The sequence below is a fragment of the Chinchilla lanigera genome, unplaced genomic scaffold, assembly GCF_000276665.1.
Source record: "Chinchilla lanigera isolate Chin_1 unplaced genomic scaffold, ChiLan1.0 scaffold00005, whole genome shotgun sequence".
Classification (NCBI taxonomy): Eukaryota; Metazoa; Chordata; class Mammalia; order Rodentia; family Chinchillidae; genus Chinchilla; species Chinchilla lanigera.
This window is the reverse complement of record NW_004955406.1, coordinates 11,082,896-11,105,469: the sequence shown is the minus strand read 5'-3', so window position 1 is coordinate 11,105,469 and position 22,574 is coordinate 11,082,896. Positions and strand designations below refer to the sequence as shown.

At 37.6% G+C, this 22,574-nt stretch overlaps 1 protein-coding gene across 7 annotated transcripts in view; it reads right to left on the bottom strand.

The window, feature by feature from the left end:
• The window catches only part of Rgs7 (regulator of G-protein signaling 7), a gene marked incomplete at its 5' end in the record, with an annotated part of 458,438 nt that overhangs the window by 22,095 nt on the left and 413,769 nt on the right, over positions 1–22,574 (bottom strand). For all 7 annotated transcript variants that reach the window (XM_013520541.1, XM_005374822.2, XM_005374823.2 and 4 more), the window contains 6 exon segments: positions 499–685; positions 5,178–5,303; positions 5,932–6,042; positions 7,012–7,073; positions 8,016–8,114; positions 16,440–16,514. In XM_013520541.1, the coding sequence (XP_013375995.1) occupies positions 499–685; positions 5,178–5,303; positions 5,932–6,042; positions 7,012–7,073; positions 8,016–8,114; positions 16,440–16,514 (660 nt within the window).

The window sequence follows — 22,574 nt, the reverse complement described above, 5'->3', positions numbered from 1 at the left end:
AAATAAAAACTTAAATAATTAACACATCCCTGAATTTATTTTTTCAGGTAATGAAAAACCTGATTTGAGTTTCACTGAATTTAAAGCTAATTTAATTATGAACATTCATAATAATGCATAATTTAGGAAAGTCAGAATCTTAGAATCTACATATCAAAGATCACAAATGCACAGAACTGGTGTGAAGCATTGTTAGTGTTTGCTCAAATACTGCATGCCAAATATAAGAGAAAATAAAGGAAAAGTTTTCAGATATTGAAAATATGCTCCTTCATAAAATCTCATGCAAAAAATATTTTAATGTATGAAACCTTTAAAGACTTTAGAAATCTACTCACTTGAAGTGTCTTTGTTTTTTTGCTACATAAATGAGTTATTTTATATATAGTTGCTACCACAACTGAAAATATTAGAAATATCTGCTATTTACAAATGAAAATAAAATTGAGGTTTTACAGTCGCCCACCTCTCAGGAGCCCTTTAGTGTCACACACCTACCTGAGCATCTTCAAATGTGTATCGCCCAGGTTCCTTTACATTTTGTGTTGTTTTGTCGTAACTCTTAGAATCCAAGTTAATGGCACTGGGGGCCCCTGGAGCCAGAAATTCTTGCCATATTTCCTGAACTCGAGAGGGTACTTCTCGAATAGGCCTCTTCTTCAGGTCTTCCACAGCCAGCCAGAATCTGCAAAATGTGACATAAAGTGTTTACCCTGAAGGGTCAGGATCTGAAAACTCTTATGATATTTCTTGACTGTACTGTTCATCGCAACTCATAAAAGCAAAGTCACCTTTTCTGAGGATTTGCAGTATCAGGTCTGTACTGCCTTTCCCCCCCAGTCGCTGTATTCAAAGGTAAAATAATTCTTTGGAAAGGAATATTGAACACCATCTCTTTTGAGTGGTTGTTATTAAAAACAGATCTGTCAGAACCCTCATACTCTACGATCCTAATTTTATGGAAGCGAAGCGGTGCTGTTAGAAAATCACTTATTAGGAAGAGGAATAAAAAGAGAATTCAGAGCACAGGCAAAGTTTCTAATGAGGGGATAAAGGAGTATATTACAAGATATTCTTTGGATATTTTGTCCATATGAGCAATGAAGATCGGTATAGAGGCAGCTCTGCCCTGCTTGATAAAGGGATTACCACGAAGCTTTCCTGGAGATAAGAGATGACTGGACACAACATCAGAAAATGCCCTACCTGGAAAAAGCAGGGCAATTAGCTAATTTTAAGCAATTTGTAGTAACTGACAGTGTTACACAATGACAAAAGCAGCAAGCTTTTGCATGCAATTACTTGAAAGGCTTAAATATGCAGCGGTATCACAGCATTTCATAAGCTATGGAAAAATACATACTGATTTGCTTCTGCACATATATTTACATAGAGAATATATAGACTAAAAGAACACAAGAGTACTTTGCTTCATAATAGTAAGCAGCAAAGTAAAGAAGTGATCAAGATACAGAGTGAAAGTTTAAATAACAAAGTATATTACAGTAAAACACATTTTGTTATGAATAGCCCACAAAATATGCCCTGTTGCTTTTATCCTGTCCTACTTGTCACTTTCTGCAGTTGTCTTGTCCTACTTGTCACTTCCTGACTATCTTTACGAGGTATGAGCAAAACTTCAGTGAATGCTATCGCGGAGTGCAATGGAACAGAAAGGCTGGCTTGTGAAACATCCCAGTGTATTCACCAGTATTTAGTGCATCCACTGCATTCACTGGACCTAGCACCATGTGACTTTTGGCTCTTCTCCAAAGTCAAAATGATCAGGAATGGTAAATGGTTTGAAGTGATCCACAGTATTGAGGCAGTCATCCCAGCACAACTAGACCTTCAAGTAGCAGGACTTCTGGAACTGCTTCAGAAAGTGGCAAGGACGATGGAGAAAGTGTGTTTGAAGTGAGGAGGAGCTTTTAGGGGATTAGCGACACTGTGCCTTTTACTATAATCAGTTAAAAACATTAAACATTCAGTGTACTTTTCGATCATACTGCCTATACTAAGAAGGTGCCTGATCATAAATTTAAATAATGGGCTTAATTTTTTAAAAATGGCTCTTGATTTTATCATTTTGGTTAGATCTAGAAATAACATCAAAAAGACAGATGTAGATATTTTAATAATTTGTCATAGAAAAAATGCATGACAAAGGAACTGTGAATGTCCTCACTAGATCTGATCATGTGTAGGGTAAGTGCTGATGCCAAGTGCCATACAACAGAAAGTCACTGGTAAAAACATGCTGTGTCTTAATCCACCTTATTTACTAGATCTGGCACTGTGTAACTTGCCCCAAAGCTAAAATGACCATGAAAGGTGCATATTTTGACTCAATTCAGCACATGGAGGCAACCATGCAGAGGCAAAGTATGCACACTCTACTGTCTTTGTCCTAATTTCTTTCCTCTTCTGTTTATTCCTCCTCATCTTTTCATCACCTACTCTCAACCTGGAAGTCATTTTTCCTAGTACACCTTTGCTGATCTCTACACTAAGTTAGGAACCCCTCGACTTCTATCTCGACATTCATCATTTTGTCTTGTGACTTGTTTTCTTGTCTGCACCTGCTAACTAGGCTAAAACTAAAACGAGAGCAGGAGCTATATTTTCATCTGTATTCAGCTATATTTTCAGCTATATTTTCATGACCTTGGTAAGGCTCATGACTTGTTTATTTCCTTGTGATGATCCTCATGGTGTCAGAATCTTTACAAAAATTTAGAGAATGAGAGGAAAATCCACCCTCCCATTCACTAAAATGCCAAAATATCTCATTTGTATGCATTTTTTTCACTTAATCATTGATGATGTAACTTCAGTATGGAAAATGTTAATTTGTAGGCCCAATAAAATATTTAGCTACCATAGATCTTGCAAAGGCTCCACCAGGAAGGGCTCCTATAAACTCTTCTTTAATTTGATTAATTGTATTGGTACAATTTTGGTATACATAATGATCATACTCATCATAGGGAATTTGTACCTGAATATAATATATTTTAATTTTTCTTTTTTTCCTGATTCCCTCTCCTTCCTTCAACTCGTCTTCCCCTCCCTATTTACAAAGCTTTGTTTCTGTTTTATCGTTTTTTAAATCATTTTTTCCTTTTCCCTTCTTTCCTTTCCCCCTTCCTAATTCCAATTTCCTTTTGAAGAATTGCTTCCTATTTCACAATACCTATTGTACATTTTGGTCCTTATTTACTCTTTCAGATTCTCACACCAGGGAGACAATGCAATACTTACACAATGTATGTCTGATTTATTTCACAAAGGGTATGGTCTCAAGGTGTATCTATTTACCTAGAAATGTCTTGAGTTTATCTAGAGCACTCTAGTACACAAACAACAAACTTACAGAGATAGAAATAAGGGAAACTACACCTTTCACAATAGCATCCAAAAAAATGAAACACTTAGGAATCAATCTAACAAAGTAAAAGATCTATATATTGAAAATTATTGTACTCTGAAAAAGGAGATCAAAGAGGATATCAGAAAATGGAAAAATACCCCTTTTTCATAAATAGGAAGAGTGAATATAGTGGAAATGGCCATACTCCCAAAATAGTAATACAGATTTAATGCAATCCCAATCAAAATACCATGAGCATATCTCACTGAACTAGGGAAACAGTCCAAAAATTCCTTTGAAAGGAGAAGAGGCCTAGAATAGCAAAAACAATTCTCGGCAACAAAGGCAAGGCATGGGGCATCATAATCCTTGACTTGAAATTATACTACAAAGCTACTGTGATAAAAACAGTATGGTACTGGCAAAAAAACAGACCTGAGGATCAATGGAACAGATTAGAAGATGCAGACACAACTGCCAACACACTCAGTCACCTTATATTTGACAAAGGGGCAAAAATATTCCCTGGAAGAAAGATAGTATCATTAATAAATGGTGCTAGAAACACCGGCTTTCTACATGCTGGACTAAAACTAGACCCATGTCTATCACCATGTACTAAACTGAAATCAAAATGGATCAAAGATCTAAATATTAAAACACAAACACTAAATCTGCTGGAAGAGAGAATAGGCAGAACTCTTGAAGACATAGGTGTAAGCAAATATTTCATGAACAAAACCCCAATCACATGGGAATTAAACAAGATTCCTAAAAACTTAGAATAGGAAACTTCATGGCAACAATGCATGACAAAAACACATGTAGAAAACTAAACTCATCTAGGTAATGTTTGTGGTTTTCTTGTCTCTTCCTTGGGACATCTGTCAACTTTCTGCATATTTCTGAATTATCTGATGTTGGTACCTGTTAAATCTCCTGAAATGAATACGATAAAGCCTGGTGCTACTTATTTCTAATGAAAACAAATGAATGCTGAGATCTTTCCATAAAAGAATTTCACAGGACTCTGTAAGTCATGGAAAGGTAAAAATAGAGTATCAGATTTTAAAAGAATAATGAATGGAAGAGCTAATGGAAAACAGTTTCATGTAGGGAAAAGTTATCACTCACTTAAGTGATCTTACACAGAGCTATTAAAACCCACCCACATGTATTATTACATTAATGAGATGCTGTTTCCAGATGCACCTTAAGTTAGAAAATTCAAAAAATATATAAAGATGTTCATAACAGATGGATAGAAGTAGTGTCTTGGCCTCATTAACAGCTCAGCACAACACTACTCCCAACTATCCTGTGGCTATATTTAAAACTGCAAAGTAAATAAGGGGCCCCTAGAGTTTTGTCTAAAGATATTTGATTGAGATGTCCACTTTCTTCTGTAACTTACTTTCAAAGAGACAAACAAAAGTTAATATTGATAAATAGGTGATGTTTTAATTTAACTGTAGAAATACAATTGGCCGCTCTTCAACTTGCCAAACATGGGTCTAAGAATTATACTTCGTGATGGAGTCCTTTTCAAAAGTACTAAAATAGTATAGTTTAAAAATCCAGAGGCAATATGAAAATAAATTATTATAAAGAATTGATAATATTGGACAACTTTTTTCTTAGTTACATTTTATCTCTTTGGTTAGGTTGCAGAAATTCAATAGGTCCATAACATCATCAGGATGGAGGCAGAAGACTAATGACTCTGTTAAATCTAAAATATCTAGACACATCTCCCATAGTGTCTCTCTGGCTTGTAGCATATGAACAAAACATTATGTCTTACCTTAAATTTTCAGAGCTGAATTCTGACTCTAGAAATTTAAGGAATTGTTCTCTCCCAACTGGGTCTTTCAAGGCCTCATCCATGCCAAAACCCCATCGTTTTACCCTCTGTTGGCTTGGTTCTTTGCTATAGGAGATGAAACAAAGCCAATATATTCCTTTCAGTAAATTCTTACTTCATTATTACATTTCACTTCAAAACCATGTACACCTTAAAGTTTTCATCTTTAACTTATTGTTCAGAAAAAAATATGCCACTGTTTTCATGCAATCATAGTAATGTATAAGTTAAATTAATAATAACATTTATGGATCATTATTTCTTAATTTATTTGATAAATATTTACTGGTTTATACATATATTGATCATTAGATGCTAAGTACTATACATAAAGTATTTTGGGGTTTTTTTTTAGTAACTCTGACAGGTAAGTACTGCTATTCTCATTGTGTAGATAAGAAAACTGAGGTACAAAAACCATTGTAATTTGCCAGTGTCAGATAAATAATAAGGGGCAAAGACTCAGCAAGGTAAGTGACCATTCAAGTTTTGTTTACATCTATGCGCTTGTTAATATGTTTTGGTTCTTTTCTCTTTAAAGAAAACCCATTATCCTGGAAGGAATATTATATCATGGACCAATTTAGATAAAAAGTAAAAGCATTTTTACAATTTATTATCTAGAGGATTTTTCCTAGTATACTCAGTCCCTGAAATAAATGACACATTGGGAGGAAGAGAAAATGTCACTTACCTTGCTTCAAGTTCCCAGAAAGTAGTATCATCAGACAGCCATGGGTTTGAAGGATCAGGTGGCACAAGAAATGGGTCATATTCTACATACTGTTCTGTATAACTTAGTAGACTAGGAAAAAAGAAAAAAAAAATTTCTGCCTTTTTAGTTTTCTGTCTGAAGATATGCCCAGCCCAAAGTAATGGAAACAAGATAAAAATGTCTGGCCAAGGAATCACTCATTTACAGAATAAAACACAATGGAAAAATTTCATGTTTCAGTAACATACATGAAACAAGTTATTGCGCTTTTGGTAGACAGATGTGGTTACGGATTTCATCACTCCATGCAAGTCACAAGGCGGCAACATGGCAGGCTGTATGCAAGACTGCTAAGGGTCAGTTTTTTGTCCTTGGTAAACCAGTTCTCCATTCACAGAAGGACTGATTTTAACCAACTTGGAGAAGGAATTAAAAAGGATTTTTTGGCAGAGGTACTTCTGGGAATTAGGTAAAAGAGGAATTTCTGATAAAAATTTCTTTTAAAAAATCTGTACTTAAAAATAAACGTTAGGAGGAAAAGAAGATGTGGGAGAGGTAAGATTTGGCACTGTCCCAAAGTGAAAAATATGAATGATATTAAGAACAGATTTAAATGAAGAAAAGGCAAATCTAAAACTCTGAATTTAATTCCAATGTTGAAAACATTCAATAACAGAGTAGATTGAAAATGTTAAAACAAATTCACAGTTATTCTCCAAGTTGCCAAAACATAGCCAGTATATTAAGTTTCATTTCTTCCACCAAGAACGAAAAAATTTAACTCCTTGGGATTGTTGTCTGTATCTTATTTTTGGCTGCACAAGGATTGGACCTCTAAGGAATTAAAACAATAATGATCGTGCTATCCTTAAAGTATAACAAAATGGTATTTTGAAAGATTCCTTATGTGCTAAAAAGCAAAATAAAGTAACATAACATACTTATAGTGTTCCAATTATTTATCTCAGCTCCCCTCTCCCTCAACAGTTCTCTTACCATTTTTAACCAATTTGTCTTATGACAAATTTAAAAATTTATAATGGCATCTTGAAAACTTACCTATCAGCAACTTTTGACATTTTTAACCGATGTCGATCTAACTGTATTTGCCAATATTTTATCTGAAAAGATTACAGAAGTAGTTATGTAAGGAAAGACATCACAATCTTCATCTCTAAATTCTGATTAAAATCTATTTGAATACAACATAACCAGTATATTTGTACAACACTAATGAACATGACTATTCCGCTTACCTTAACAAAATATAATTTTATTTGCAAAGTGTTCTGAAGATGTTAGACATTTTATTATCATGAATATTCAAATGCAGAATTGCATTTCCTTACAAATATTTAATTCAAAAAATAAATGTATTTTTATTTGAGTCTGTAACTTTAAAATAAATCCTACCTCCTGATACTATCCCAAGGAAGCATCAATAATTTGTGTTTTGAAAGTATTTCACCAACTCATGACATAGGTAGGCTCACATGCATATAAACAGACACAGAAAACTTCAACAACTTTCTGAATTACTTCACTTTCATGGTGAATATAAATATACCAGAAAAGTACATCTTACATCCTTAATAAACCATAATACACTAAAATGTTAGGAGAAAAAGTCAAAGGAAAAAAAACTCAATTATTAAAGCTATCAAGAAATCTAACTATTATTTGATATGAGACATGGACGTTTGCTTTAAAATATTTCTTGGAGCCAAGGTATTGATCAATGATTTAGAAAAATGAGTTTTAAAAAAGAAGCAGTATGTAACAGTGTTGGCAGGGAAAAACTCCAAAACGTTTAAAGAAATCAGTACTGTAGTAACAAGAATAAGCACTTTTTGTGCTAATCATATTACATCATTAGATAGGAGAGATGTTGACATAATGGGCTTAACTTTTTGTCTTCTCATTAGCAAAACTGAGAATATTCTACCTGAGACAGTTGACCATATAAATTACCTTTCAAAATACCCGCTATTCACGTTCACTATCTGGTCTTCATAGCTGTTACTCTGCAAACCCTTCACAGGTCATTTTATAGGTTGACCCACCTGTTGGTGTAGCTCATCTTCTGTAGGAGGTTTAGTTTCTGGTGTGGGTGTGTGGGTAGGACTGTGACTTCTAATATCATTTTGTAAACCATAGACAGACTATATTAAAATAAAACAATATATTAGGTCAAAATACCATTTGAACTGACAGACTTTCTAGAAAGTAAATCTGTATTTTATATTCAGTATGTAACTCAAAGCTTATTTGATAAAGCTTCTTACCAAAATCCAAAGGGCACTGCTATAGTAAATATCATATGTATGTATAAAATAGAAGCACAGCTCTCTCTATGGTGAGATTCTAAACTTGAACAGGATAATTGCTAATTGATTACATAATGAAAAATATGCTGAGACCACCAAGTTGGGGATGACAAGGTTAAGTAACATTTAATAATTATTGACTTCAAGGTAAAATAGAGGTGGATAAAAAGTAGAATAGAAATTTAATAACCCAACAGAAGACAAACATAAATCGATTATCACGTAAGACTCGACTGGAGCGCTACCCAGAACAAGTGGGTTAAGAATTCTGATTTGGTCTCTGCCGACATGAACAAAGACACCCCAGAGTGTTCTGACTTTCTCTTCTCAGCACTGGGCTATTTACAATACCAGCCCTGCTACTGGGTACATTTGCAAACATCAGAAACTCCATAGGCTTCATCAGTCTTTGGGATTCCTGATGCCTTAGTACTTCTTTATTAATTTGCCCCAAAGGTGAAACCTACTATCTAGGAAGACTCTTTCTAAAGAAAGACCCATTGTTTCATAAGTATGAAAAAGACCTGGAGCTGTAGAGCTGAGGGGAGACAAATCCCAGGTCAGCTGAGCAGAGAAGCCAACTTACTTTTTCTTTAGTATCAAATTATTTTTATTTTGTAGAACAAAAAAGTATTTAATGTGCACTGTTGAGTGCTTTTTCTTTGGACATGAGATTGAAAGGTGAGAGCATAATGAACACGCGTGCACCTGGCAAAATTAGAGTTGCCAGGAACGGCTTGCAAGGGAACTGTTAAAAGAAGACCAGAGGAGATGTACATGCTTAATTGACCCTATTTCGAGCTCATCGTTACCTAGAAATTTCCAATGCCTTGCTCCTCATCTATTTTCTCTGGGACCTTATGCACTGAATGTTACATTTTATTTCTGTACCTGAATCCTTTGGACTGGATTTTTCCCCCTCTGGGTTTCCTCATTATTCTGCTCTTAGTGCACTTTAAACAGATTTTGATTCGTATTTAACCATTTGGATTATTCAGTTCTAGACTATCTTGGGTGGGACCCTTTAGTTCTTCCTTCTGTCCTGTCTCTAACACTTTTGAACCCGATCCCTGTCACTGGCCGCCGCTTTTTTCAACAAAGGACTGGCACATGCTTTGCATGCCCTGTTAACAGGGTTGTGCTAAGCAGCTTGACCTTGCTCATTCATTTACTCACTCATTCATTCATTCATTCACTCATTCATTCATTCACTCATTCATTCATTTATTCATTTGTTCATTCATTCATTCATTCATTCAACACTTTTGGTACTCTTGCTACATGCTGGAAACAGTGCTAGACATTAGGGATATAGAAACATATGAAATATGCTTCATTCTCCATTGGAATTTACAACCCAGTGGAAGGGAAACCAGTTACACAGTGACAAATGCAAGGTGTGATCCAAACATACAATGAATGTTTAAATTTTGAGCGACTGTTACAGTAAAAGACATTCTGCCATTAATACCCTCAAAATACTCCCCGTCACTTCAGACATACTTATCTCATCATTTCTTGACACTTTTTATTAGTGCATGTTTGCAGTACATAATTATTTTTGAAGCAGTTCTGAAGTTCTCTTTCTTTAGTGTTTTTATGAGGTATAATCAAAACTACAGTGAATGCTGCTGTGCAGTGTCATCCAAGGGAAAGTCAGGCTTGTACAAACTTTACAGCGTGTCCTCACTCTCCTTGTTCATCCGATCTGGCACCCCGCAGCTTTTGGCTCTTCCCCAAAGACAAAAGGACCACGAAAGGTCAATGTTTTGAACTGGATCAGGACATCGAGGCAGCATGACCACAAGACTTGTGACACTCATGAAAGAGGACTTCCAGAACTGCTTCAGAAAGTGCTAGGAATGGTTCAATAACTGTGTTTGAAGTGAGAGGCAAGATTCTGAGGGGTGTTCATAGCATGTGTCATTTAATGTAACACATTTTTAAAAATTTAAACACATACTATAATCATCATCACTGAAAACTTTTGCACATATGATTAAATCTGTGCTAGATATTTTGAAAGAAAAGAATAAGAGACCAGGAGATTTAATTTACACCGAAGAAATAGGAAAGGCCTAAATGGACTAATACTAGCCATATTTCAACATGACAAAATTGACCTTCTGAACTCTGAAATAACAGTTGAAGCTGGTTTTAAAAATTAGGCAAGCGAGAGACCACCAGTGATACAATAGTTGTACGTGCCAGTGTCGGCTATTTTTCCATTTCATCACTATATTTTTCATACTGAGGATTGAGCACAGCGTCTCATGCCTTCTAGGCAAGCGCTCCAACACTGAGCCACATTCCCATCCCTCACATTAATTTTTGATAAGACAAATAAAGACTCTGAGACTTGAACTTTCCATTCTTTTTTACTTTTGTTTAATTATTTAAAGATCTTTAATAAGAATTTATAAGCCATTTAAATAGTGTTGCAAAACAATACAGCTGACGGTTTGAAAAGTAAGCTTTGTGGTTAAGATTATAAATAATTAGGAAGACTTAAGAAAAATGTTGGAATTTGTGATGTTGAAAAAAATAAAATGATCTCTAAGTTACATTCTATCTCTACATTTCTACAGCTATTTCAACATTCAGGCTTCTCATGTGAGTTTCATGAAATTCCATATAAGACCATAACTCAAAGCTTTGGGAGGTCCTGCTTAGGATCTTCCAGAAGCCTAGCTCTTTTTGCTAAGCTTATGAGGAGTCACTTTTTTTTTTTTTTTTTTGTCTAATAGGCAAGTAAACATCAGGAGCTCTCACTGTCATGAAGCTGTGTGCTGTTTCTTTCCTAGGGACTAGCAATGCCTTTTAACTTTGACTCCTGGCTATAACAGAAACAGCTACAATGAATAAAGTATTATGTCTGGGGCTTCTTTTATGTACAAAAGAGGTAACGATACTGATCCATTTTTGACATCCAACTCATAAGGCTTATTTGCAACAGGAAAGGCTTTGTAGTTTTGCAGGAAAAGGAAATATCTTAAAATAGTGGTACAGGGTTACAGGGACTAAAGGGAGTGGTGGGTAGGGCTACAGAGGAATAGGAGTCCAATTTTCTAATATATTAATATTTGCACATGGGGAAAGCCAAAGGAACAAATTGGGATCCATTTTGAGCTTTAATAGCAAAATGAATTTCTTAATTGAGATTCTTTGACTTGATTAACTTGCCCTTTTATCTTGCCTAGTGCCTAGGAAAAAGTTTTCATATATGCCATCCAAATTACTCATTAAATGAAACAAATTCAATTTCTACCCTAATCTGTTCATATGTAAGTTGTCTTCATATTTTAGAACTAAGAAAAATTCCTTCCAATTTTTGAGGAGTTCAGTGCTATGGTCTTAGTATTTGTGATCTCCTCAATTCATATGTTAAAACTCAACCCCCCAAGGTGATGGTCCTGGGAGGTTGGGCCTTTGGGAAGGACTGGGGCCTGGGGGATAAGTGGGATTAGTCCCCTTACACACGAGGTCTCATGGAGCTTGCTGGTCTCTTCCGCCACTGTAAGGGCACACCATGAAGATGCCACCTCTGAGACAGACAGTGGACCCTCACAAGATATCACATCTTCCTGTGTCTGGTGTTGGGCTTCCCCACATCTCTGGAATTATGAATAATAAATTTATGTTGTTTACAAATTACTAAATTTAAGATATTTTGTTAAAGCAACCCAAATGGAGTAAGATAGAAACTCTACAACAGAAACTTCAATGTGCAAAATACAAGAAGCTTTTCTGTTTGTTTGGAGTGTAATTCTTGGGGATTTTCTTCCCAGGACTCACATGAGGCTATTTCTCTTTCCTTCTGGATTGCTCAGCTCAACCAAAGAACAGACTGTGACCATGTCTCACTCCGCATGGAGGAAGCCAGAACAAAGACAAAAGCAAAGAAAGACCCCAGAGGAGGAGTGTGAGAGCTCTGACGGTACTCAAGTCCCTCTGCCCATGCTACCCTCGCCTCTTCCAAAGGTGTCATCCAGGAAATCCCTCTCATTATTTAGTTCAGTTTGAGAAGAGTTTCTGTTGTCAGCAACTTTATGGAATCCCTTACTTAAAAGCACTTTTTATTGTAAGATATGGATAGTGAATTCTGTTATGTCACACATTAAATTTCAGATCTACACACCCCATAATTGGAAATGAGGAAATATCCAAACAGGACATTTCAGTGTATTAGCTAAACACTACATTGTTAATAGCACAAAAACTACGCACCTAATCATCACTTTCCTAACTCTTTTCCCAGGATATGGACCTTCATAGCTCACATATGCTGCTGATTATAATGTTAACTGTCTAAAAGTCCAAATGAAGATGTGGGGGGGGGGGTGCAGGACACAAAACAGCTTACTGTTGTTTCGAAACGTGAGTTCTGAAGGGACTGGAGGCCATCCAAAAGGTAGCTTCAGTCACTCAGATGCAAATGCCTCTTTGTTCTTCTTGGGGTCTGCGTTCTAGGGTCCCTCTAGCTAACATCATATAGGAGGATCTAGTCTGAGATGTTTAATTTTATTATCAGCTTGGCTGGGCTATGGTCCACAGATTTGTGGATAAACATCCTCCTAGATGTGTCTGTGAGAGTGACTATGGATGTGATTAACATTTAAATTGGTGAACTTTGAGTACATCAGATCGCCCTCTATAATGTGAGTGGGCCTCGGCCTATCAATTGAAGGTCTAAATAGAGCAAAGAGCAGCCTGGCCCAGGAAGGGCGTCTACCTCTAGATGCCTTGGGAATGGAGCAGCACCACTTCCTGGTTTCTGCTGTGTTGACTAGCGCCCTCTTCTGACTTTGGTCTAAGCCTCCATCATCATGTAAATCAATTCCTTCACATTTCCTACAAATTCTCTTCTCCCCCCACCACCCACTACACACATACACACACACACACACACACACACACACACACACACCTTGACTATTATACAACCTTATTTTAAAACCAGCCCAAAGGATATTAGGCTAATGGTGCCCCCCTTGAAACTTGCCTAAATTAGCTCATTCTTCCTTGGCTATGCAACATTATCATTCTTTCTTAGACACTTCAGGGAATAAATATTTACCAATTTTCTTGTGCTTTAGTAAAGCCTATTAGAATGAAAAAGAGATCCGAAAACTGAGTAATCCTAAATTTTTAAAAATAACTCAGACCAACTAAATATAAATATAAGCCTTCTCTTCCCATATCTAGTAAACATGCTTGAAGCTGAATGCTAAAATACAATCTCCCCCTCCCTTCAAATTGTAAAACTAACCCTGTTATTTTGAAGCACATAAACTGGATTATGATTTTAGTGATTTACTGGGTCCTTTATTTGTGTTCTGACACATCATTGCAAGAAACCTTAGTACAACAGATTCCCCAAGAACACAGCTCTTTTGCTAAGAGCAGTCCTTCTTTTCAAAGATCAAACATGGTTCAGGGTTTCACGTCCCATATGGCAGCAATGTAAGACAGAGGGCAATCACACAGAAGCAAGGAGAAAAGTAGGGAGAGAGACCAGTCACTGCGAGGGCAAAGGCAGTTTTGGGGGGCAGTGGCTTGGCTGTGCTACTTCCACCCAGTATTTGTGATCTCACAGCGTGGCCTGCTCCACAGGGACCGAGGGTGGTAGAACAGTTTGGTGCTAGTTGTCAAGCTATTCACTGATAAAATATTGAGGCAGTTTAGAATCCTTTTATAACATGTAACATACAACAAGCTGAGGTGTGCCCCCAAAATTAACATGCTAACTCTCAAACCCTGATATAATTCCATCTGGACACCAGACCTATGAAAAGGAAATCATGATAAAGCAGAGCTCACTTTCTCTGTCTTTGTCTGCCTCTTCCTCTCCCTACGCAGACACAGAGGCAAGGTGATGAGGACACAGCAAAAAGCAGCCAGGTTCAAGACAGAAAGAAAGTCTTCCCCAGAAACTAACTTTGCCAGGCCTTGTCATGGGGCTTGAGCCTTCAGAGCTCTGCCATAATGCATTCTCGCTGTTGAAGGCCCCTGTGTGTGGCGTTTTGGGAAGGCAGTCCCAGCCGACTAACACATAAAATACAGAACCACATATGTGCTCACATACGCGTTGTCTACCTGTTCCACATCTATGTCTTTACGGGACCGTGAGCTGTGGGAGGAAGGCCTTGCCTGCCCCAGCCCCTAGGGAACACCTGAGGAGCTGTACACATCTAGCACTTAGCCATTCCAGTTCCTAACCCAATATGAGCTAATATATCATGGTGATAATGCCTTTGTTATTGTTCTGAGACAGGGTCTCACTATACAGCCCAGCCTGGCCTTGAACTCCCAGCAATTCTCCAGCCTCGGCCTCCCAAGTGCTGGGATTACAGATGTGCACCACCATGCCTGGCATCAGTGGTGATGATTCAAAAAGGCAAGTCCGTCTGTGGCTTAGAGTTCTGTAGCCTTCTGTGTAAAACAACCTCATTATCTGTGAAGATAACAGTAAATTCACCACTTCTGGTCATGAAAAGCTACATTGATCAAAAGGTGAGAAAATCAGTTTTCTTCAGTTGTGGAAAACAAGGGAATGTATGCCTGCTTTTTTTTTTTTTTTTTTGTTTCAGGACTTTGATTTTTCTCTAGTAGCTTAGTGTTGTGCAGCTCTGCAGTTGGGGCTTATCGTTCTACCATTATTGAATTGTAGGAAATCAGAGTGCATCTTAGACAAATCAAGCTAATGCTCTATAATTCCTCCTCTTTACAGCACTTCACCTTGGGAGGCCCGATGGCTTTTCAGCATTAAATGTGAGCTGCCTGTACTCGACCAGCAACGTTGTAAAGGAATGCTTTTCAAACTTCAAGCAAGGATAGCAGGCGACGCACAGGTAAGATATCAATGCCAAATAGAGTGCTAAAATGGAGAGGGTAAGTGATCACATGACTACATTTATGTTGGATCTTGTTAATCTGAACTCTTTCCCCTCTGAAGCAGAGCTCCAGTTGGTGTCATGTTGGGGAAGACATGATAGGAAGGTGTTCTGGGGATTAACTCTTCACAATTCAGAAATTATGGAGAAGTGGCTTATTGTACTTTTTGGGGAGATGATGGCATTTTTGTATCTTGCTCCTCTGAGCCAGTCTCTGGGACACTGAGGATGTGAACAGGATGAAAGGACACAGTGTGGCCCGCTATGGAGAGAGCAGCAAATGGGTTTGCTTTGGGCTCTTTCGGTCTCTTTCCTCAGAGGGCTCCTAGGTGCAAAATGCCTGAGTTCTGCATTGAAATGGGTTTTGTGGTGCTTTCCAGTGTCTTCCTTACTCTGACATCAAGGTAAACTGTCTTAAAGGAACAAAAGATACATGGGTCACACTGGGACCTTTGAACAAGATGCTAGGTATCTACGGATAGAAAAAAAAGACAACATGAAATAGAACTACAAAAAATTTATTTCAGCCTGTTGCAGAGACACATAGTCTGCAAAGTACTGCAACAACATAAAGAAAAAGTCACAGAAAAGAGGACTTGAGCCTTGTGAAACATTTTTTTCCATCTATACCAACCTGCAGGCTGTGCAGAGTGATTGCACACCTTCAGAGTGATTGCTACAGGACAGGAATTCTTATGTACATCAGCCATTTCTCAAGGAATAAAGAAAAATGCCTTTTCCTTGCAGGTATTACTTTAAATATATGTTGATACCGCTGCTTTTTTAAGGGGCTATTTAAAATGTCATTGAATTCAGGATAGCTCTTTTCTCCTTAGTAATTCTCCCACAGAACAGATACTGAAATAATTCCCGTATCTTATGGTTCTGTCACAAAATTTTCACATTAAAGACTATCCTCACTTCCTCTCTGTAATGAAATACCCTTCAGATGACTTTTTTCTCTATAAAACTGCCCTTTTTTCATTAGTGTTAGGCTTTCCTCAGATAATCTCCGACCCCATTTCCTATGTTGTGGGGCCTGAGGGTGACATCTTTGTCCATAACGGAGAGCAGGGGTCTTTAGCTTCCCTGTCCCCCTCCAGGCACAGCCAGGCAGCATCACCCTCTGCCTTGCATCCAGACAGAAAGGCTGAGGAGAGGACAGAGAGGACCAGGAGGCAGAGGGGAGACAGACATGGTGTTTGGGGGTTGACACCCTGTGAACAAAGCATATCACCCAGATCAGTACGGCGCCTGGCAGTTTTACCTTCCGCGTTTTGTGTGGGTTTCTCATTCGGGACGACTTCTTAATGTCCACTTCCGTAGTATTTACACATCCAGGCTGAAAACGGAAAAACAGAGAGACAAAGGGATCTTTTGGTGTGAAGGTTCTGACCAGGACATCCATGAATGACTCCTCCTCATGATGACACAAGTCACGGGCAGCACTTTCTCAGCGGCGAGAGCCAGCTCTGTTAGCTGTAGTAGGAGAAAGCAGTGCACCTGGCCTCATTCCTCACTTCATGCAATCACGTCCACAAAGCTTCTACACTCCAAATTCCTCTACGAAAACAATCTCGAACAGCAACTGGCAAAGGCTGAGGAAAACAGCAAGTACGATCACCTGTCCAAAAGTGACCGAGTGACTAAAATGACAATTTAAATTATGGCAGCACACAGAGAATGCACATTGAAACTCGTCCTTCAAATAGGTTTCTGGGGAACCAGACCAACTATAAAAAGCCCAGGGAGTATATTTTCTTTACACATCTGGATCTCAGTTAATTGAACTCTAAAACACTTTCCATGAAAAGATTTTAGGATTCTAAATCAGTTTGACTTTAGACCAATTGGATTAATTAACAAATGGCCTCAGAAATTGTGTCGACCACTGAAAGCAGAAAGAAGGTTTTCCCCACAGGAACACATCTGAATGGCAGTCCAAAAGAGAATTAAAATCTTCATCCTCAAATTTCAAAGAATATGGCCTTTTAAGTTTCATTATTGAACCATTAGCAGACATGTAAAATTCTTGCTTGAGTGAATTATTAACATCACTAATCAACAAATTAATAAGAAAGCACCAAATAAAAAAGCAAATATTATTAGAGACTGAACCACTGGATAAGTTTTGTGACCCAGATTCCATCCCAGGAAAATAAAATCTACCAGTCTAAAATGTATCACTCATGATGGAATGATTAAAATTATAAACCAATAAGCAGGACACAGGACGCTTATCCCTGTGGCCATATAAATTATTGTCATTTCTAAAGGGACTCTTGGGACAGCTAGCAGTTAAACAGCCTATGATATCTAAGTTATGTAGGGGATTTGGGAAGATTAAAGAAGCTTATATGCCCACATTTGTCCAGGACTCTTCTAAATAATTAAGGACATGACCTATAAACACTGAATGGCTTCTTTCAGAAGCCAGGAACTGTGGTGAGTGAAATATGACAATTTTTTGGCACTCTTCTATTTGTTTAAGAAATAGTTCTTTCCACGTCTAATGAAGTGTCAGATCTTATGATGAATGGTGAGATTGAGAAATGAAGGCGCATTTCATTCCCTAATAACTTCCCAATACAAGACTGATTGACAGAATACTCCCAATATGGGAGCACAATGACCAGGTAGAAGATGACTCAGGATGCTATACAAAAGAATGCTCCAGATATCCTATCTTATGTACATCTTTTTGGTTTTCTCCAACATGGCACATAAATGTTTTTAAAAATTTTGTTTTAAAGCAATTAAAAAAATCTCAATAAGACCATGTTTTCCTCTGTTGTTAAAGAGAAAAAAGTCAACTGTGTTTTTCAAGCATCTATAATAGATGCCACTAGCTGGCACCAGATAAATAGGAAATATCGTGCATACATTGGTTTTCTGCACAACTAGATATATATCACCAATAAGAAATAATTATCACTACCATTACCAAGCAGGCACTCTATAAAAATGTTCAAATATGGACTATTTGCTGAAAGTAGTGTTAAGTACATAATATGTCAGATTTAAGGAATAATAATGTACTATTTACATTGGCCTAATATGGAACCATAGTCATTTCTTGTAATTCAAAGGTGAATTCATTTTCAACAAAAGTAAGCTGTGTTGTAAATTATTGTAATATTATTTATTAGTAAGAAGAAACTAATATTGTGGGACCCAACCCTGATGAAGAAAGAGAGGATGTCATTGAGAAACTGAGAAATATTGCTGCCACGGGGTTTCTGTGTCTTTATGAAGATGGAGTTCTTCATTCCATTATTGATGTTTCATTGAAGAAAAGCTAAAGGCCATTGAGTTCCTTCTAGTTCAGTGTGTGTGTGTGGTGACAGGGGTTATATGGGGTTGCCTCACTTATGCTAAGCACCGCTCCGTCACTGAGCTACGCCACAACCCACAAAATGTATCCTTGTCCACCTACTGTAACAGAAGGGGCTCTTGTGCAGTACCACTCAGGACAGCTTCAGGTGACGAGCAGCAGTGAGCAGTAGGAACCGGGGGTCAGCTCTCCTCAAATTTCACTGCTGGAGCTGATGACGTCTGAAATAATACCTGACTAGAAGAGGTGTACATGTTCCGGCAATTTAAAAAATCATGATTCTGGGAAAATTAAGATTTTAAGCACTTATATATGTATACGATTACTGCCTCAAACAGAATTATATTAATGAAAAATATATACACTGGAATAATATAGCACGTTTTAAAAATTCAATGTATCCTATATTGTGCCTCAATTAAAAGTGAACATTTATCCTTTTATGAAGTGATTACAGATGTGAAAAGTGTTTAGTCTCTGGATTTTTTTCCATGACCCATTTTAAGCTTTTCTTTATGCTCTCAGGCAACTGCCAATTAATTCAGCTGCTGGCCCCTTCCGTTCTCCTGACCCGCCCCTACCCACACAGCTGAAGGAAGGCATTTGAAACAGTTACCCCAAATTCCTTTATTCACATTCTATAGAATTTGCTCATTTGATTGCTACTCAGTCTCATTAGCTGGCAACAGATTTGCTTCTGCTTCACTGGATGCTGTGGATGAGCCATGCATATCTAAGAGGCGAAGGCAAGAAAGCTACTGCTAGAAAAGGAAAGTATTCACACCGAGTCCGTTTGGAGCCCAGGGAAGTGGTCAGGTTAGGTAGAAAGCATGGACCATGGGAAGGAATTTGGTTTAACTCAAAACATCAGGGCAAGCCAGTAGAGGATTTTAAATAAAGTAATGACTTCATATGATTTATATTTTTAAAAACTCAGACCTTATACCTTTCAAAAAAATTAACTCCAAATGGATCACAGGCCTAAATATAGTAGGATACACTATAAATCTTGTAGAAGGTAACATAGAAGAAAATCTGAGTAGCCTTGGGTTTGGCAATGATGTTTTAGATGAAACACCAAAAGCATGATCTATGACCAAAAACATTGTAAGTGTGGCTTTATTAAAACTAAAACAGTTATGTCATGGGGAAACACTACCCAAAGAATAAGATAAAGCACAGACTAGAAAAATATTTGCAAAATACATATCTGATAAAGGATTTTTGTCTAAAACGTATAAAGAACTCTTAAAACTTGACAATAGAAAGTTCAAAATCCAGTGAAAGCAAATGATCTGAACAGGTACCTTACTAAAGAAGATACACAGCTGGCAAATAAGCATGCAGAGATGCTTAACCTACACATCACCAGGGAAATGCAGGTCAACACAAGATGCCACTACACACCTATTAGAATGGCCCAAATCCAAAACACTGACTACCAATTGCTGGCAGGAATGTGGAGATAGGAAACCTTGCTCATTGCTGTTGGGAATGAAAAATGGTACAGCCACTTTGAAAGACATCTTGGCAATTTCTTATAAAACTAAACATACTTTTACCACATGATCCAGCAATTCTTCTGTTTGATATTTACCCAAATGAGCTAAAAACTTGCATTCACACACACACACAAAATACATACATGTTTATAGCAGCTTTACTCATAACTGTCCAAACTTTAAAGCAACCAAGATGTCCTTCAGTAGATGAATGGATAAATAAAATGTGATACATCTACACAATGAAATGTTCTTCAGTGCTAAAAAGAATGAGGTATCAAGCCACAAACAGACATGGAGAAAATTTAAATGCATGTAACTCAGTCAGAGAAGCCAGTCTGGAAGAAGCATATGCAGTATGATTCTAACTACATGACAGTGTGGAAAAGACAAAATTACAAAGATCATAAGAAGATAAGTGATTGACAGGGTTTGGGAGAAAAAGGGATGAATATCCCAAGCAAACAAGATTTTTAGGGTAGTGAAATTATTCTAGATGATATGATGATGGTGAAAACATGTTATTATACATTTGTCAAAACCTATAGAATTCACAAGAGTGAACCCTAATGTAAACTATGGACTTTTAGTGATAATGATGTGTCAGGGAAGCTTCACTGGTTGTAACAAATATACCACTCTAGGGAGAGGGGGTGTGCTAATGGAGGAAGCTGTACACATGTGAGAAAAAGTATAGGTAGGAATTCTTTGTACTTTCTTTTCTTTTTTTTTCCAGTACCAGGAATCGAACTCATGACCTTGCGCTTGCCAGGCAGGTGCTGTGCTGCTGAGCTAAATCCCCAGCCCCTTTGTACTTTCTAATCAGTTTGTCTATAAAACTAAAACGGCCCTAAAAAATAGTCTATTAAAATGTCAGGAGTAGTGAGTATACTAGGAAGAGATAACCAGGGTAGGGTGGAGGCAAAAGTAGAAGCAAGGGAACCAATTAGAAGATTATTGCAATTACCTAGACAAGAAGTTATGGGGATGTGAATTTGTATGTCATCATTAGATATGAGTGCAGTGGTTGTGCTGAAATATATTTTGAGACTTCAATGGACAAAATGTGCTGAGCATGGTAAGGGAAGGATAATAGTTAAGGGTGTCTCAGTTTTTTACAACTGGGTGGAGTGGTGCCATCTACTGAGATGGGGAAATCTGTGAGAAAAAAATATATAAAAGCAGAGAGGAATCAAGAATGACTCCTGGGTTGTATTTACTTAAATGTTATGTGGTTACCATTAAGATTCATGATTCACACCTCAAATCTTTGCATAAAAATCTGCTCCTGGCCCATCTTTTTATGCCACTGCCTTTTTGCATAAGCAATCGTAATATGAACTCACCACTCAACATGCAACAGTCATATCTGATGACCATCTTCCCAGCACCAGGTGGAGCCACCTCCCATTCCTCAGAGCCTCTACTTCCACGAATCCTCCTACAGTTGTTCTATGACATTCTCTTACTCTATTCTCTCAGCACTTGGGGCTAACTAGGAACTATCTGTGAATCTTTCAGGGATACTCCCATCTTACAGATCAGGAGTTGTCAAGCAGACATAATTACAGACTCACAGTTCTCCAGAACAACCAAGAGGAGTCTAATCAATAAGTTTACCTATGGCTTCTTTGCCATCCCTAGGACTGTCAATATTTAACGTTCATTGTTAAAATACTTAATATGTTCCCAGCTAAAATGACTTTGAAACAATAAGTCCCTAGGTAGAAGCTTTGTTGACATAGCTACACTTAAAAGAGAGGCTCCTTGAAGAAAAAAATTGAAAGCCTATGGCAAGTATGCATGGACACCTCTTCCTCTTCCTGCTCTGCCTCCACCTCCCGTCCTCCTCCTCTTCCTCCTCCTCCTTCTCCATCCTCTTTTTTTGGTGGTAATGAGGATTGAAACTATGGGAAGGAATTTGGCCTTTGCATTTCACTACATTTCCAGCCCTGTTTTTACCTTCGAGACATAGTTTGTGAAGTCTCTAAGTTGTCCAGGCTGGACGTGTTTGTGTGTGATCTTCCTGCCTCAGCCTCTGAGAGTGTTGGTATTACAGGCATAGGCCACTACACCTGATTACATGGACACTATTTTTTGGTTACATCTGACCCAACCTGCTGTGCAAATGGCTGAATGATAGCCTTCTCTTTCTATGAATTTTACTCTATACGAAGCTGGCTTCAGTGTGAAGACATGAAAAGATGATTTTCAATTAGGGGAGAAAGAAAGGTTCTTCTTAGATTTGAGATTTAACATACAAGTGCTCTCACTGCTCTGCTACCAGGATAGCACACCAAGCTCCCTCATAACTACCACTGAAACTGAATTTTGGTTCACATTATGCTATTCAACAGCTACCGCAACCATGGAATGGTGAGCAGCCACACAGAATTTTGGGATTCTTGATCCATGAGTTTATTGCCATCAATCACCCTAAGCATTCTGATTTTAACCCTTAAGTATGTGTGCTGAATGTAGAAATTAGAGAATAAAATCTAGGCTACCTCTCTGATGATAAAAAAAATCATCCCAGCATAAAAGTGGAGAGCCAAAGAGTAGGAGC